Source organism: Myotis myotis, unplaced genomic scaffold, assembly GCF_014108235.1.
Source record: "Myotis myotis isolate mMyoMyo1 unplaced genomic scaffold, mMyoMyo1.p scaffold_m19_p_35, whole genome shotgun sequence".
Taxonomy (NCBI): domain Eukaryota; kingdom Metazoa; phylum Chordata; class Mammalia; order Chiroptera; family Vespertilionidae; genus Myotis; species Myotis myotis.
Window position 1 is genome coordinate 447,874 of NW_023416341.1, and position 15,960 is coordinate 463,833.

The following is a 15,960-nucleotide window of genomic DNA, read 5'->3' on the forward strand; positions in this document are numbered from 1 at the left end:
CACCCCGCCGCGCCCACCCCCCCATCCCCAGAGCACCACAGGTCACCTCTTTGGAGGGGGAAGGGGTTCTCTTTTATTGAGCCCCAACCCCCCGGGATGGAGCAGGGACCGCCCAGGCCGCCCCCACCAGTGGGAATCTCCACAGCAGGGCCCCGTTCAGCCTCCAGGGCAGGGAGCTCAGTTCAGCAGCAAAGCCAGGAGCAGAGCGGGGATCACAGTGAACGCAGATCCAGGTCCAAGGAGGTGGGAGCCCCCCAAGAGGGCCTCTGCACAGAGAGGGAGTGACTCAGACCCTCCACCTCATCTGCCCAGCCCTCCCCGCAGGCCTCCCCGCCCACCTCGAAAGTTGAGGTCTAGGACCAGGTAGCCGTTGGGGATGCCGTGGAGCCCCAGCCCCAGGCTGTCCAGGTCGCTCTGCCGCTGCCGGGAGATCCAGTCCCGCACAGGGCTGTTCTTCTGCTCCGCCTTCAGGCCCTCCAGGTTTGGACCCAGAAGCTTTCGCACCTCGGCAATGGTCAGCGGCTGCCGGAGTCCCCAGGCGACCGTCAGGGTCTCCCCACCTCTGTCCAGAGGCTGCTGGACTCTGCTGTGTCCAAACCACCCCATGCTTCCCCAGCCCACAGACCCTGCCTCAGCACCTCAGACTTTGGAGCTGGCCTTGGCTCAAGGGCCCCGCCCCTCCCAAGACCCCACCCTCTCAGTGGCCCCTGCCCTGAAAGGCCCCCCATCCTGGACAAGCCCTTCTCCGTGGTCCCTCCCTTCCCACGGCCCACCCTCCAACGGCCCCGCCCCTCTGGTGGCCATACCAGCAAGGCCTCTTTCCGCAGCTTCTTGAACGTGGCCATGTCCACGCTTATGTTCTGCCGAATGAGAGCCCGCAAGTCCTCCGTGGAGGCCCCACCTGTGCCCAGGGAGAGGGGCCCTGCGCATAAGACCTCACAACATTCCCCCCCCTCACCCTCTGACCACAAGCTAGCAGGAGCCCACTTCCTTTGCCGGGACTCCCTTTTCCTCAGGAATTTCTGGGCAAACCCTGGTGACCCCCTGCCTCTCCCAGTCAGGGTAGAGGCTGGAGGTGGTCAAGTGCCTGAGCAGGGGTCGGACGCACAGGGCCTCAGCCTATATACACTTAGCAGTGATTCTCAACCTTCCTAATGCCGTGACCCTTTCATTCAGTTCCTCATGCTGTGGTGACCCCCAACCATAAAATTATTTTCGTTGCTACTTCATAACTGTAATGTTGCTACTGTTATGAGTCGTAATGTAAGTATCTGATATGCAGGATGTATTTTCATTGCTCGCGACCCACAGGTTGAGAACCGCTGGCTTAGAGGGATGGAGGGCACCCTGACCCCTGATCACACCACCAGGGGGACGCCCAGGGAGGTGAGGAGCTGGCAGCACCGATGGGGACCTCAGGCACCCCCCCCCCACCCCCCATGTCCTCCTGGCTTACCCAGGAAGGGCTTGATCCTTGCAAAATATGCAGAACCGCTTATGTTCCGGAAAGCGACGCGTGCCTTGTGATAGAGGACCTCCATCTGCGGTGGACGGCACGCAGCCAGGTCCTGAGGCCTGACCACCCTGGGGAGGCAGTGTGGGGCCAAGTGAGCTTGGAGCACAGCACACCCTCCACACCAGCAGACCCCAGGGACTCACCAGACAACATCCTGTTGCACGTAGCCCAGCTGCTCGGGACTGAGGGAGCAGAGGTAGGCAGGATGGAAGCTGGCCAGCAGGTCCAGGGTGGCCTTGTCCAGCCGGCCCCCTCCCACCAGATAGCGGGCAATCAGGGCAGCCACCTGTGGGAGGACCCAGTGAGATGCCTCGGGGCAGGAAGAGACATATCCGCTCGCTCAGGCCTGCACAGCCCACCCCCTGTGCTCCCCTCCCAGCAGGTGGTCACCTGAGCATCCATTTTTCGCCCTGTGCTGACTTTAAGCAGAGATTTCACGGTCTCCAGGGAAGTGACATTCCACTTGTGGATGTCCTCGGGGGAGACCTCAAGGAAGAAGTAACTCAGGTGCTGGATCAGGGACTCAGGGTACCCCTGTGGGTAGACCTGCCAGGGAAACTGACCATGAGGGCCACAGCCACTCCCAGGGGGCTGGGAAAGGCTTTGGCACCGCAAGCGGGAACCCAAGTCAGGAAATACCTGGTCCAATTTGCGCTTTAAAATGTCAAGCTGCTGGTAGGTGAAGGGAATCGCATTCACCCGGTCCATCTGCTCAGCCAGCAGGGCCCCATCCACACAGGCCTCCAGCTCCCACTCCATGTACAAGACGAGGTTTTCATCCACCACATGGGCCTCTTTCCCCGGGGGACAGGCCTTCTCTACAGGGGCAGACAGGGGGTCAGGGGGCTGGGCTTTCCCAGTCAACCTCCTCTTCCTCCCGCACCCGTGCTGAGACCCTGGGCCACACATGACCCTCTCCAGGCCTCAGTTTAACCACTGGCTCAATGGGGTGATTCTGTCCATTCTCCAAAATTGAATGAGTAGAGCAGCCAGAACGGCCACAGCACCAGCAGGTGAGCCCACATGCCAGCCACCACCACCACCACCACCACCACCACCACCACCCCCAGGATCTCCTGACACTTGACGGGCTGGGCCCTGTGCTCACTCTCTGTGCCCTGCAGAGCCCTCCTCCGGAGAATGACAATCGGCTCAGACTGCTGCCAGGACAGGTCCTGGGAGGTACGTTGCAGCCATGGGGTCATGACACCCTGAGGACAGAGCAGGATTCTGGCTGAGCCACACGGCCCAGCATCTAAGGACACCTGCTTAGGGCCAGAAAACCCTCCCCTTATCCCAGAGTCCTTACCTGTCCTGTGTCTGCAGTCTGGGCCCAGGAAAGTTGCACCCACCCTGCAGGGCAGGGACACAAGGTTCGAGGGGATGGCCAGGGGCTTCTGGGTGTGCCTGCTACAGGCCCTACCCTGGGGAGGAAGGAGGCAAAGCCATCCCTTCCCTGACCCCCAGCCCCGAACACCCCACAGGTGTGGGCACGGAAGGTTAGGCTCCTGTACCCCATGATGGCGCAGCCACCACACCCCACCCCAGGCCAGGTCCGGCACCGCACCAGGGAGCCCAGGCCTCCCGCATCCTCTTCCTGGGACACCGCTGCTCAGTGCAGTCAGACACCTGTCCCCCAAACACCCTCACTTTGGCCTCAGTCCCCATATCACTGCCCTGGTTCAGCCTCCAACCCTGTGGGGCACCACAGGAAGAGACATGGCTGACAGCCTGCCGGGAACTCGGCACCGCTGAGGTTCAGGACGCCGCCTGAACTCAGAACACTGAGATTTGAGACATCTGCCTGGGACTGGAGGCACCTGCCAAGGATGGGGGGCAGGGGCAGGGGGGGGCAGAGGAGGCACTGTCCAGAGACTGGGGAGGAGGCACGCGACAGAGAGAGCCTTTCCTGAGATCCCGCTCCCCTAAGAATCCTTGGCTGCCCTCCAGCCCTCTCCCATCCCAACCCTTCGCAGCAGCCCGCCCCCAGTACTCACTGAGGCTGAGAAGCAGGAGCAGGAGGCCGTGGGTGGGGGTCCTGAGGAGCCCCAGGGTGGGGCGAGCACTCTGCAAGGCCATGGTCTGTGGAGGACAGCCCCTCTGATGTCCCCACCGCTCACCCACCCATGCCCATGCCCACAGCCAGTGAAGGGGTCTCAGAGCCCCTGGGGCTCCGGGTGGAACCTTCTCAGGCCCCTGCAGCAGTGTCTGGGCTGCCTCCGGGCCCACTCTAAGGACCAAGCAGCCACCTGGCCCGCCTGGCCCGCCCCCTCCGGGAAACTGGCCCCTCCTGCCAGGGGTGTGGGGTCTGAGTCAACCCTGCTGCCAGCTGTAACACTGCTCCAGGGGCAGGCAAACAGCTGGCCCATCCTCTCACCCTGCAGCGCAGGGCAGGCAGGAGGCAGGGCCGCCTCTGGCTCAGGCTGACCTCAGTTTCCCCATTTGCACCAGGGGGACGAAGCAGTTCAGGTAGTCCTGCTGATTACCCCCTCCACCTGGGGTATGGCCATGTGCCCCCTCCACACCCTGCCACACCCACAGCCACAGGTGCTGGGCTTTGTGCAAACCCAGGGCCCAGACAGGTGGACAAAGCTGGTGGTTTCCCTTCTGAAGTCCCTCTCAAAACAGAGGCCTGGGTGGGCGCCAAAGGGCGAGGCCGCCTCCCACCTTCCAGCCCCTTGGGTGGGGCAGTGAGTGGGGAGGCATTCCCGTGGGGGTGGGAGGTCCCCTTGCAGTTTCTAGAGTGAGAGGTGGGTGAGGAGGGTTGTCCCGGGCTGGGGTGGGGCCTGAAGGAGCCAGACCACCTTCTGCACTTGCCCAGGGAGGCCCAGGGCTGGAGGCTGCCTGTGGCCGGTGGAGTGGAGCCCCCCTCCCCCAAGCCTTTGCCTAGGCCTGTGTCAGCCCCACCCCTGGCTCATAAATGGGGGTGTGGGGGGGGGGCACATTCATGCTTCAGCAACCCCTTTCAGCTGTGCAAAGAGCCAGCCTGCAGGGAGTGTCCTCAGGAGCGGCAAGGCCCCAGGGAATCCCTCTGCCTCCCGCACCAGGCCCCAGAGCAGATGGGGGAAAACGGGCAGTGGGTGGGACCAGGCAAGAGCTGCACCTCCCCCTGCTTCTCCCCTCAGCCCCCACCCAACCCCACATAACCAGGGGCCCCCAGCACCCCGGCTGCGCCACCCTGGGAGCCTCTGCCAGCCACCATCGGCCCTGGAATCAGCACCCTGCCCTCCCCACCCAAGGTCGGGTTGGGGCCACAGAGACACCTCAGCTGTCTTAAGGCTGCAGCTTCCAAGCTGGCCAGGGTGCCACAGGCAGGAATCATGGTGTGGCAGCCAGTCCAGGGCGTGGGTACTTGTGTGTGACATGGGTCCCAGTGGGGGCAGGACAGGGTAGAACCAAACATGGTCCGATGAGTCCTGTTACTCAAGAGCCACCTGCATACTCGCTTGGTACCCCCTGCATGTGAGCCCTGGTCAGAGGCTGGAGCAAGGAAGATCCAGGCTCTGTCCAGGACCCTGGGTGCGGGACCTGGCCACAGAGAGGGCTGGCTCTGCCCTTGCCCTCCAGCCCCTGCCCCTGCTACCAGAGCAGCCTCCATCTGGGGTCTGAGTGGACCACAAGCTCCTGAGAATTGCGTGTGAGGTGGAGGTGACTGTGAGGGAGGAGTGGCCAACTCCTCCCCGCATCCTGAGAGTCACGGCTCACAGCGCAGGCAGGTGCTTGGCTGCAGGACACTGGCAGAGGCTCTCTCCGCCCTGCCCCGCCTGCCCCACCTGTCCCCCCGCCCCCACCCCTCCTGCAGAATCTCCCACCTCAGCCCAGCCTCAGTCCCCTAGGTCTGGCCCTTAAGTGATGGGATATGAAGTCAGACCACATTCCAGGGAGAGGGTGGCAGGAGAGCAGCTTACAGGCTTAGGACAGGTCTCCGATGGAGATGCTGTGCAGCAGCCCAGGTCACACAGTGTGTCGGGCGCCGCTGGTGCAGGACAGAGCTGACCCTCAGGGTACCACCCTGGAGCATGGCGGGGGGGGCCTTGCGCTGCTCCCCAAGGGCAATGAGGACTAGGGAGGGGCATTCGCGGTGGCAGAGGCAGAGGCTGCCCCACCTCCCCCAGCCTGTTTGTTTGGGGCTGGCAGGTGCCCCTGCTGGGTGGGTCCCAGTACCAGCCTCTGCCTAATCCCTGCTCCCACCCAGAGCAGCTTGGCTGGATTTCCAGGAGGCTCTCCCCCCCCAGGCCTGCCCACACACGACCCACACCCTGACAGAGCCGCTGTCCGCCCCCAGCCCCCACGCGTGAGGCTGTGGCCAGCCCCTCCTGAGCCTGAACACTGAGCTGGGTACCAGGTGACCCTGGCACAACCCCATGCCCCTGCCCAGGGTCCGGGTAGGGCCTGCCCGTAGTGACTCTGGAGTCCAGAGTGATGGACCAAACCTGAGCCTCCTTTGCCGTGGTTTCCTCAGCTGCGAAGTGGGTGGTCAGGAGGCCAGCAGCCTTTGGGTCTGTCCGGGAAGCAAATGAGGCATTGACGGGGCAGCGGGGAGCAGCGCGGCTCATGCTCCAGGAATGTGTGGGTGGGGACCCTGCGGAGGGGCCGCCCAGGAGGAGAGGTGCGGGTGGAGAGCTGCCTGGGCCCTTCCCTTGGTGGGTGTGGGTGGCGCTCCGGGCTGACCTCCATGTACCAGGCACCTGTCGGAGCCAAGGCCCTGCGCCATGGGCTCTCACTCTCCTGCTGCTCAGGTGGAGAAACTGAGGCTCAGTGGATGGCCCAAACTGCACCGCATGGCCAGGGTGTGATCACTGTCCTGGGGGCCCTGGCGGCGTCTCCACAGGGCACGACCAAGACATGCCAGGTGGTGGCCACTCAGCCGGGATGTGACTCCCAGAGTATTGGCCGCACTGTGGCTTCTTTCTAATGAGTTCTGGGCTCTTGGGAGTGCAGTGAAGTGGTTGGGTGGGGGGCTGCAAGGGTCCAGGGGTCGGGGGAGACAAATCCAACCCGACCAGCTCCAGCGAGCACACAGCACTGCTCTCCAGCACAGTGGGCCCTGGGAGCCCACCTGCCCGGCACTGGCTGTCGCCGGATGGGAGGAGGAAGGCGCCTTCCTGGTGCTGTGGCTGCTGGCCATTGGGCATGGACAACGCGCACCTCTGTGCTGGCTGGACTCCAGTGACGGCTCACAGATCCCTGACTTTAGAGCACAGCCTCGGGCGTGTGGCCTTGAGGCCGAAGTCACTGGCGACTCCCTCACTCCCCCGCCAGCCCCTCGGATGGTGCTGTGAACAGCAATTCCCTGTGTGGGACTTCTCTGAGTTACAGACCTGCAGAGGTTTCCTTTTGCTGCGCTGAGTATGTGCCGCTGCCCCGACCCTGACCGGCTCCATGGGCTGGGTGTTCTACATGTGCAGTTAAACCGAATGCTAACTGAACGGGCATGCCTCGTTTCATTTGGCTTCACAGATGCTGCTATTTCTTTTTTACAAACTGAAGGCAAGATCCTTCCCCAGCAAAAATATGATGACTTGCTTTATTGGGGTGGTCTGGAACGGAACCCTCAATATCTCCACGGTACGCCTGTACAAAATTCAACCGGGCTGCCCGGGACAAGAATCAACTTACGAAGTCCATAGAGGAGCAAGTGCCTTAAAGTCTTGTCCGCAGACAACAACTGAAAAGTTCTGGCAAAATGTGAAAAAAACAGCTTCCCACGGGCCCTCCGGAGAGAACAGAAGTCAGATCCTGAGGGGGATTGATATTTGGGAAAGATGGCAGCTTGGGGCGGTTCTCTGTGCGAGGCGCGGCTCTGCCGTGGAGACAGCCCGGGGTGTGGCCACCGGGTATGAGGGCTCAGACTTTACCGGAGCCTCTTGCCGACCCCCGAGTCATGCGTGTGCAGGCGGACTGGAAACAGCTCAGGCAAGATGGAAAATGGGCCGAGACTGACCTCTGCCCACCTCGGGAGCAGCAGAATTCACAGTGAAAGAGACGGCCCACCAGAACAAAGCAAAAGCAGGAATGGTCTTCACAGGAATATAACAATTCAGTGTCTAAACAACATCATAGTCACATTGTTCATGAGAAAACCCAAAAGTACTCGGCACAGGAAAAGCCAGGAGGTTGTGACCCAGCCTCAAGGGAAAAGGATCGGCTGGGGCCCATAGCAAGGTGAGTCAGCTATTAGAACTACAGACAAGGATTTTAAAGAAGCTATTGCAACTACCCCCATTGCAACCACACCCAAAGAGACCATGGAAAACAAGCTTTTGTGAACCGAGAGGTAGGGGAAATGGAAAATATTTTTGTAAAGAACCAAATAGGAAATTTTAGGAATCAAAAATTCAAACTCTGGAAATTTAAAAATTCACTGGATGGTCTTAATAACAGGATTAATCACTTCTAATTGAGGGTTAGGTGGGAGCTTCTCAACTGCACCGTTAAATGGATTTTAAAGTGTGGAAATTTCCTTTGTGTTTGCATCAAGAACAACTGTTTGAGCTCAAAAGATACAGCCTCTGCAGACGGGCATGGGAATGAGGAGTTCGCTTCTTGTTTTAACTCTGACAGCTCAGGAAGTGTATAAAGCGTGTTACTGGTGATTCACAGAGCACTCGTTGTTAATATGACGGTAGTACATTACAGTTTTGCATATAAGTGCTGTTTTCCATTGTAATTTTAGGTTGACTTCATTAAAAACCATTATCAAGTCTGAAGCAAATGTTAAATCCCAAAGATAGTCAGTGTTCGATAATTCAGGTTAAAGGAGGGTCTTCTCTGTGAATATACTGACAAACATTGAATTGTACACTTTAAGTGGGTGAGTTGTATATTATGAGAATATCTCAGTAAAGCTGTTTGTTTGTTTGTTTGTTTAATATATTTTTATTGATTTCAGAGAGGAAGGGAGAGGGAGAGAGAAACATCAATGATGAGAGAGTATCATTGATCAGCTACCTCCTGCACACCCCCTACTGGGGATCGAGCCCACAACTCGGGCATGTGACCTTGGCCGGAATCGAACCTGGGACCCTTCAGTCCACAGGCCAACGCTCTATCCACTGAGCCAAACTGGCTAGGGCTCAGTAAAGCTGTTTTTAAAAACAGGCCAAAGATCAATCAGCACATGAAAAGATGCCCAACATCATCATCACTCGTTAGGGACATGCAAATCAAATCCACGGTGAAATACCACTACACCCCCACCAAAATGACTAAATTTAAAAGGACTGACAATGACAAGTGCTGACACGGATATGGAACAACTGGAACTCTCAAATACAGCTGGTGGAAGTACAAATTAATATGATCACTTTTGTGTGGCATTTTCTTTTTTTTCTTTTTAGTTTTCATTCAATATTATTTTGTATTAGTTTCAGGTGTACAGCATACTGGTTAGACCAAGGGTGGGCAAACTTTTTGACTCGAGGGCCACAATGGGTTCTTAAACTGGACCAGAGGGCCGGAACAAAAGCATGGATGGAGTGTTTGTGTGAACTAATATAAATTCAAAGTAAACATCATTACATAAAAGGGTATGGTCTTTTTTTTCAATAGTTTTATTCATTTCAAACGGGCTGGATCCGGCCCGCGGGCCGTAGTTTGCCCACGGCTGGGTTAGACAATCATACACTTTACAAAGCGGTCCCCCCAATACTTCAAGTACCTACCTGGCACCATACATATTTATTACATTATTGACAATATTCCCTATGCTGTGCTTTACAGACCCTGACTATTTTGTGCCTTCCAATTTGTACACCTTAATCCCTTTACCTTTTTCACCCAGCTCCTCCATCTCCCCTCCCCTCTGGCAACTATCAGTCTGATCTCTGTGTCTATGAGTTGGTTTCTATTTTGTTCATTTACTTTGCTCTTTAGTCTCCACATATAAGTGAAACCAAATAATATTTCTTTTTCTCTGACTTATTTCACTTAGCATAATACCCTCTAGGTCCATCCATGCTGCTGCAAATGGTAAGATTTCTTTTTTTCTTGGCCGAGTAATATTCCATTGTATATATGAACCACGGCTCTTTTATCCACCAGTCTATTTATGGGAACTCGGGTTGCTTCCATTTCTTGGCTGTTGTGAATAACACTGCAATGAACACAGGGTTGCATATATTGTTTTGAATTTGTGTTTTGGGTTTCTTCAGATACATTACCCAGAAGTGGAATTGCTGGGTCATAAAGTACTTCCAATTTCAATTTATTTAGCAACCTCCATACTGTTTTCCATGGTGGCTGCACCAATGTGCATTCCCACCAACAGTGCACAAGGGTTCCCTTTTCTCCATATCCTTTCCAACACTTATTGATGACGGCCATTCTAACCAGGTGTGAGGCGATATCTCATTGTGGTTTTAATTTACATCTCTCTGATGATAGTGGCATTGAGCATCTTTTCATGTCTGTTGGCCATCTGTATGTCCTCTTTGGAGAAGTATCTATTCAGATCTTCTGCCCATTTTTTAATTAGATTGTTTGGGGGGGGGGGTGTTGAATTGTATTATTACTGAATGGGGTCTGGGCCCAGGGCAGTCTGCCTAGGGTCTGATGGTAGTCTATGCGTTCCTGACATTGTGTAGGAAAGATTTCACAACACAAATCCAGGTGATTTTGTGAGAATGTTTACAGCCAGGGGTGTGAAACAAAGGAAGGGCCTAACGTAGAAGAAGCAACAGAAGAGAGAAAGTCAGAGAAACGGGAGCCTTGGAGACATGTTCAAGGGTTAGCCCGGGTTGAGCAACTGCTGCCCACTGCTCCCCTGGCTGCAAGTCTCGTAGGGTCCCCTAGAGTTTGGAAGATGCATGCCTGTGGGGGAAGAAGTGAGGGGAGGGAAAGATGTGGGAGTGCTCCCAGAAGGGAGATCAAGCTGCGGATCTTTTGTCTTGAGGCTCTTTTATCTTTTGTTGGCAGCTGGAATCCTATAGGAGGGCTCACAAGAAGGTCTTAACAGAATATTCATTAGCTTTTCAGATGTGTCCTTCAATATGTTGATTCATCAACATGTGTAGGGGTAATGATGGATGTTTCATTCTCACACTGATGTTTCTCTCTGTCTCTCCCTCTCCCTTCCTCTCTCTCTAAACTATCAATTAGAGAGAGAAGGGAGAGGGAAAGACAGAAACACCAATGTGAGAGAGACACTTCGACTGGTTGTCTCCCGCATACCCCTATTGAGGGCCAAGGCGCCTACAACCGAGGTATGTGCCCTTGACTGGAATTGAACCCGGGACCCTTCAGTCTATAGGTCGACGCTCTATCCACTGAACCAAACCGGCCAGGGCAGAAAATATTTTTTAAAATATAATGTCAGCTCATAAGCCCAGCTTAAATGCACTAAATAATGCCAGAGGCCAGGAAGAACCACACAGCAGTCTTGGGTTTCCCATCGCCCTGACTCATTCGTTTAATTCACAGCCACTGTGTGCCGATCCCAGGAGTTTTCATCACTTATTTTACAATGTTTATAAAACAAATCTTTTGAGGTGTTCCGGGGGCCCTTCGGAAACACTGCCGTTATTCATACATACATTGAGATTTTTAATCCTTAAAACCTCAATGTCTAATGAAAACTAAGAAATAATCGATTAGCATTCTTTAGCTTGTCAGATTTATAGAGGCATTTTATAACCTCTAGAAACATGTTAGTAACATCAAAGTCAGTTATTAACATGGGTTATTTCTGTAAAACCTAAGCAAAATAAAGACAAGTCTGGTTTATTTAAACCAACAAACTTAAGCTAGCTTTTATTTACTAAGGATTAATCTTAGGTCACTTGAACTTGAAAAACATCTGAGTTATTTTCTATATTTCTGAGAATTTTAGAATATTCAATCCTTAGAAATGCTTGCCTTTAAATTAATTTTAACAATACCATCTACAGGTAGAAAATTATCTCATATTTACAACACACATTAATAAACACATACAGATAGACACAAACAGAATAGCTGGGTCCAAATTTTGTTTTGCAGGCATATACAATTTATATCTGTCCTTGATAAGTCGAGTACCAAATGACCTTCCCCCTTTTAAAATAAGGACAGTGGCCCGACCCGAATGGCTCAGTGGTTGAGCTTTGACCAGTGAACGAGGAGGTCATGGTTTGATTCCCGATCAGGGGGTGTGCAGGATGCAGCCCATCAATGATGTTCCTCTCTCATCGATGTTTCTCTCTCTCTCTCTCCCTTCCTCTCTCTCTGCAAATTAATAAAAAACACATTTTTAAAAAATCAATGGGAAAAATATCCTTGGGTGAGGAATAAATAAATAAATAAATAAATAAATAAATAAGGGCAGCCATTTTTAATACCTCAAAGAATTGGGTTGACACCTAAAGGACATCATAGGTTGATCCATGTATCTAATCCTCTTTTTGAAGCTTTGCGAGACCAATTGAATATGTTTTCCAGTCATTATGCCTAATTTTATAGCTGGCCTTTTCTAATTGTGTGCACAAAAGATTAACGGAGAAGTATCGAAGGATCCTCATCGTGGCCAGCTTAACATTAACGGGAGGCTGGCTTGGGGGCCTTGTTGACCTGGGAGGCACGACTCCCCATGAGATCCGTGGAGTCTGAATAAACTACTAGGGAAAACCAGCCCTTACGTGCACATCTCCGGATGAGCCAATGCAATGAACATCCCCATAGGACTGCTCTACGCCCTAGAGGAAATTTTCCCTCAGACAACTCACAGTGATTCTTAGTGACCTAAGAATACCCAAGCAAGAGCTTACCAACTCCTAGCCCCCATTCTGCCACCCCGGATTTTGGGGTCTAAACAGTTACCATCACCCCATTGGCTATCTGGGTTGGGGAAGCAAGTGTCCTTTCTCTTTCTGAGCTAAAAAGAGTTCAGTCTCTCATTTACCAGCAAAGATTTTGTTTAGATTCTTAGTGAGTAATTCAATTAAAAAGCCAAAATTAAAGTCCTGGCTGGTTTGGCTCAGGGTATGGAGCGCCAGCCTGTGGATTGAAGGGTCCCGTGTTTGATTCTGGTCAGGGGCACATGCCCAGGTTGTGGGCTCTATCCCCAGTAGGGGGCGTGCAGGAGGCAGCCAACCGGTGATTCTCTCTCATCATTGATGTTTCTATCTCTCTCTCTCCCTCTCCCTTCCTCTCTGAAATCAATAAAAAATATAAAAGCCAAAATTAAAAGCAGCTACCCATTTTTTTTCCTTTCCCTGGGTTATTTCAACCCTACCCACCTCAAGGATTTTCTAAGAACAGCTCGCATAAAGTCGTGGCCTGCTGGTTGAAGCAAAGGCTACAATTCCAAGAGAAAATCAGCCCAGTTCACTTGATGCAAAGCAGGGAACCAGTGGAGCACAATGGGCCCTCGCTGGTCCCTAGCACCAGGTCCAGGTCCACAGGGTGGTCCCGGGTGGGCTACTTCCAAACCCTGCTGTACTACGCCAAGTACACTGCGACGTAAGAAACATTCAAACCTGTCGGGGATTTTTACAAGAGTTTATCTGAGCCAAACTGATGACATATGCCCAGGAACAAGATCTCAAATGCTCTTGGATTTTTCATTTTAAATGGATGTCTTTATTGCACATAAATTAAACCACAATAAAATTGATTTAAAAATTAGTAGCATAATGAGTCTTGGTGAGGATATGGAGAAAGTTAAGCCCTTGTGTATGGCTGGTGGGAATGTGAAAAGTTTCAACCACTAAAAAATAGTTTGGTGGTTCCTCAAACATTTGTTTTTCTTTTTTAAAATATATTTTTATTGATTTCTTAGAGGAAGGGAGAGGGAGAGAGAGATAGGAACATCAATGATAAGAGATTGATTAGCTGCCTCCTGCACACCCCCCACTGGGGATCTAGCCCACAACCCAGGCATGTGCCTTTGACCAGAATCGAACCCAGGACCCTTCGGTCCCCAGGCTGACGCTCTATCCACTGAGCCAAACCAGCCAGGGCTCCTTAAACATTTAAACACAGAATTACCACATGACTCAGCAATTTTAGATGGTTGAACAATCTGAAAGCAGGGACTCAACAGATACTTCTACACCCATGTTCATAGCAGTGTTATTCACACTAGCCAAAGGCGGAAACAACCCAAGTTGACTGGGTAAACAAAATATGGCATTTACATACAATGGAATATTATTCAGCCATAAAAAGGAATGAAATTCTAATACCTGCTACTACCTGGATGAATCTTGAAAACATTATGCTCAGTGGAAAAAGCCAGACACAAAAGAACAAATGTCATGTGATTCCATTTATATGAAATGTCCAGATTAGGGAAATCCATACAGACAGAAAGTATAACAGAGGCTCCCAGGGTCTGGGGAGGCAAAGGGAAAGAGGGAGCCTGTGTCTCATGAGGCAGAGTTTCTGCGTGGGAAGGTGTGAAAGTTCTGGAGATGGGTGGTGGTGACAGTTGTACAACATTGTGAATGTGCTTATGCCACTGAATCATACACTTAAAAATGATTGAAATGATAAATTTTATTATATGTATATTTTACCACCATAAAGCATAGTAGTATTTCTTTATGTCAACAGTAATAACAAATTTAATAGAAAACATGTCATTTCTAATAACAAATGAAATGCACAAAGTCCTAGAAATCTACTTAATAATGCAGAATACCTTTATATGGAACAACCCGGCATGATAAAGAGGACAGTGCTCCTAAAATTATTCTATAAATTCAATTCAATCCCAATAAAAACCTTCAGAGGGTGTGTGTTTTTCCCCAGGAACACAACAAATTCATTCAAAAAATAAAGGGAATAAATATCTATGATCTAAAAAGAAGTAGCAAGCTCCCAGATATTAAGACAAAGCCACTGTGATTAACACAGGAACAGACAAAGGGGCAGACAAGAGATTTCAAGAAAAAAAAAATGCCCATGTGCATGTGAGGACCTCATACATGAGAAGGATGGTTCCATGAAACAATGACAGGGGTGCCGGGAGGGGCAGATCTGTGGGGCAGACGGTGTAGAAAAATATGAGTCATTATGTCAAGAAAAATAAAGCAGACCCCTGGCTGACATCACGTATAGGCCGATACCAAATGCATGAACGGCCGACATATGATAGAGGAAACTCTATGGATAGAAAAAGGCTTGGTGGAATGAAGAAAGATGCCAACACAGACACAACACAGCAAAGTGTGGGTCAACTTGACTTCGTCAGAATTTAAGATTTCTATTTAATAGACAAATTGGCAGCGAACAGGGAGAAGAGATTTCCATTACCTAAAAGTGCTCATGGCTTGGTAAGTGAGAAAACAAACAAATCAATAACAACAAAAAACCAAGAAACCGATAGAAAGGGGGCCAAGGAAACAAGCAGGAATTCTCATAAGAAGACAGGATGGCTAGTTTTTGGAGACAGGCTCAGCCTTTGTAGTAACCACAGAAATTCAGACTCAAAGAAGGAGATTTACAAAATTAGAAAGGTGGATAATAACAGGTGTTGACCATTGGAGAGACAGATCCAACCATAGGTTTAATAAGCAAAAGTAAGTGATAACCATGAAAGGAGGGGTGACGGTTTGGACTATGGAAAGAAGACGGTTGCCCTGGTTCCCGCTCCCACTCCAGCAACTTTGCAACCTGGAGGTGAGCTTCCTTCAGGTCTCGGTTTAGCATTTTGCAGGATGCGCTCAGGAACACAGCTGGCTTTTTATTATTATTACTAAAGGCCTGGTGCACAAAATTCGTGCACTGGGGGAGGGGGGTGTCTTTCAGCCCAGCCTGCCTCCTCTCACAGTCCAGGAGCCCTCAGGGATGTCCTACTGACGGCTTAGGCCCACTCCCTGTGGAGTCTGGCCTCCCTCTGTGGGAGGTGACCGGGCCAATTAGGGGAAGGTGCTGCCCCCGCACCCCACTGCTGCTGCCACTGCTGGCCCCTGAGGCTGCTGGCCCTCCTCAGCCCTCGCAGCCGCTGTGGCTTTGTCCGGAAAGACGTCCGGAAGACATCGGGTCTATCCAGTCCTATTAGCATATTACCCTTTTATTAGGATAGATTATTGCTTACAGAGAAAAAGGGAGAGGGAGAGAGAGACAGAAACATCAATGATGAGAGAGAATTATTGATCAGCTGCCTCCTTCATGCCCCGCACCAGGGATCGAGCCCTCAACCTGCCCATGTGCCCTGACCAGGAATAGAACCGTGACCTCCTGGTTCATAGGTTGAGGCTCAACCACTGAGCCACACAGGCTAGGCACAGCTGGCTTCTTACACACCTTTCATCCCTCATACACGATTCCTATTTGTCCCTGCTCTCTGTCAGAGGTTGGCTACAAGTACCTGCCCCCAAGCTATTGTTGGCCTTTTCACTCTGTGTGAACAAAACAACTTTGGGGCTGTTTATGCTACACATTTTTTAAAAACTTTTTTTCTTTTATTTTCACATGGCTAAATCTGTTCCTCATCAGGATACCTCATGCCTAAGAAATCTGGC

At 51.9% G+C, this 15,960-nt stretch overlaps 1 protein-coding gene across 2 annotated transcripts; it reads right to left on the reverse strand.

The window, feature by feature from the left end:
- Positions 1–49: 49 nt before the first annotated feature.
- Positions 50–6,095, reverse strand: LOC118652887 (mesothelin-like). 2 transcript variants are annotated; one of them, XM_036303118.1, is made up of 11 exons: positions 5,950–6,095; positions 3,514–3,598; positions 2,826–2,869; positions 2,625–2,727; positions 2,156–2,334; positions 1,907–2,002; positions 1,660–1,802; positions 1,457–1,584; positions 807–901; positions 339–522; positions 50–266 (listed from the first exon to the last, which is right to left on the reverse strand). In XM_036303118.1, the coding sequence occupies exons 1-11, from the start codon at positions 6,070–6,072 to the stop codon at positions 178–180; spliced, it is 1,269 nt and encodes a 422-aa protein (XP_036159011.1). In that variant the 5' UTR covers positions 6,073–6,095; the 3' UTR covers positions 50–177. The 2 variants fall into 2 exon arrangements, with proteins under 2 accessions (XP_036159011.1, XP_036159010.1); XM_036303117.1 differs by having other exon boundaries at positions 1,907–2,062.
- Positions 6,096–15,960: the final 9,865 nt, after the last annotated feature.

Excerpts from the sequence above, each read along its gene's own strand:
- LOC118652887 (XM_036303117.1), bottom strand. The coding sequence starts at position 6,072 with ATGAGCCGCGCTGCTCCCCGCTGCCCCGTCAATGCCTCATTTGCTTCC. Across the intron at positions 1,585-1,659 it reads GTGCAACAGGATGTTGTCTG|GGTGGTCAGGCCTCAGGACC; the intron begins GTGAGTCCCTGG and ends CTGCCTCCCCAG. Across the intron at positions 267-338 it reads CCTAGACCTCAACTTTCGAG|AGGCCCTCTTGGGGGGCTCC; the intron begins GTGGGCGGGGAG and ends CTCTCTGTGCAG.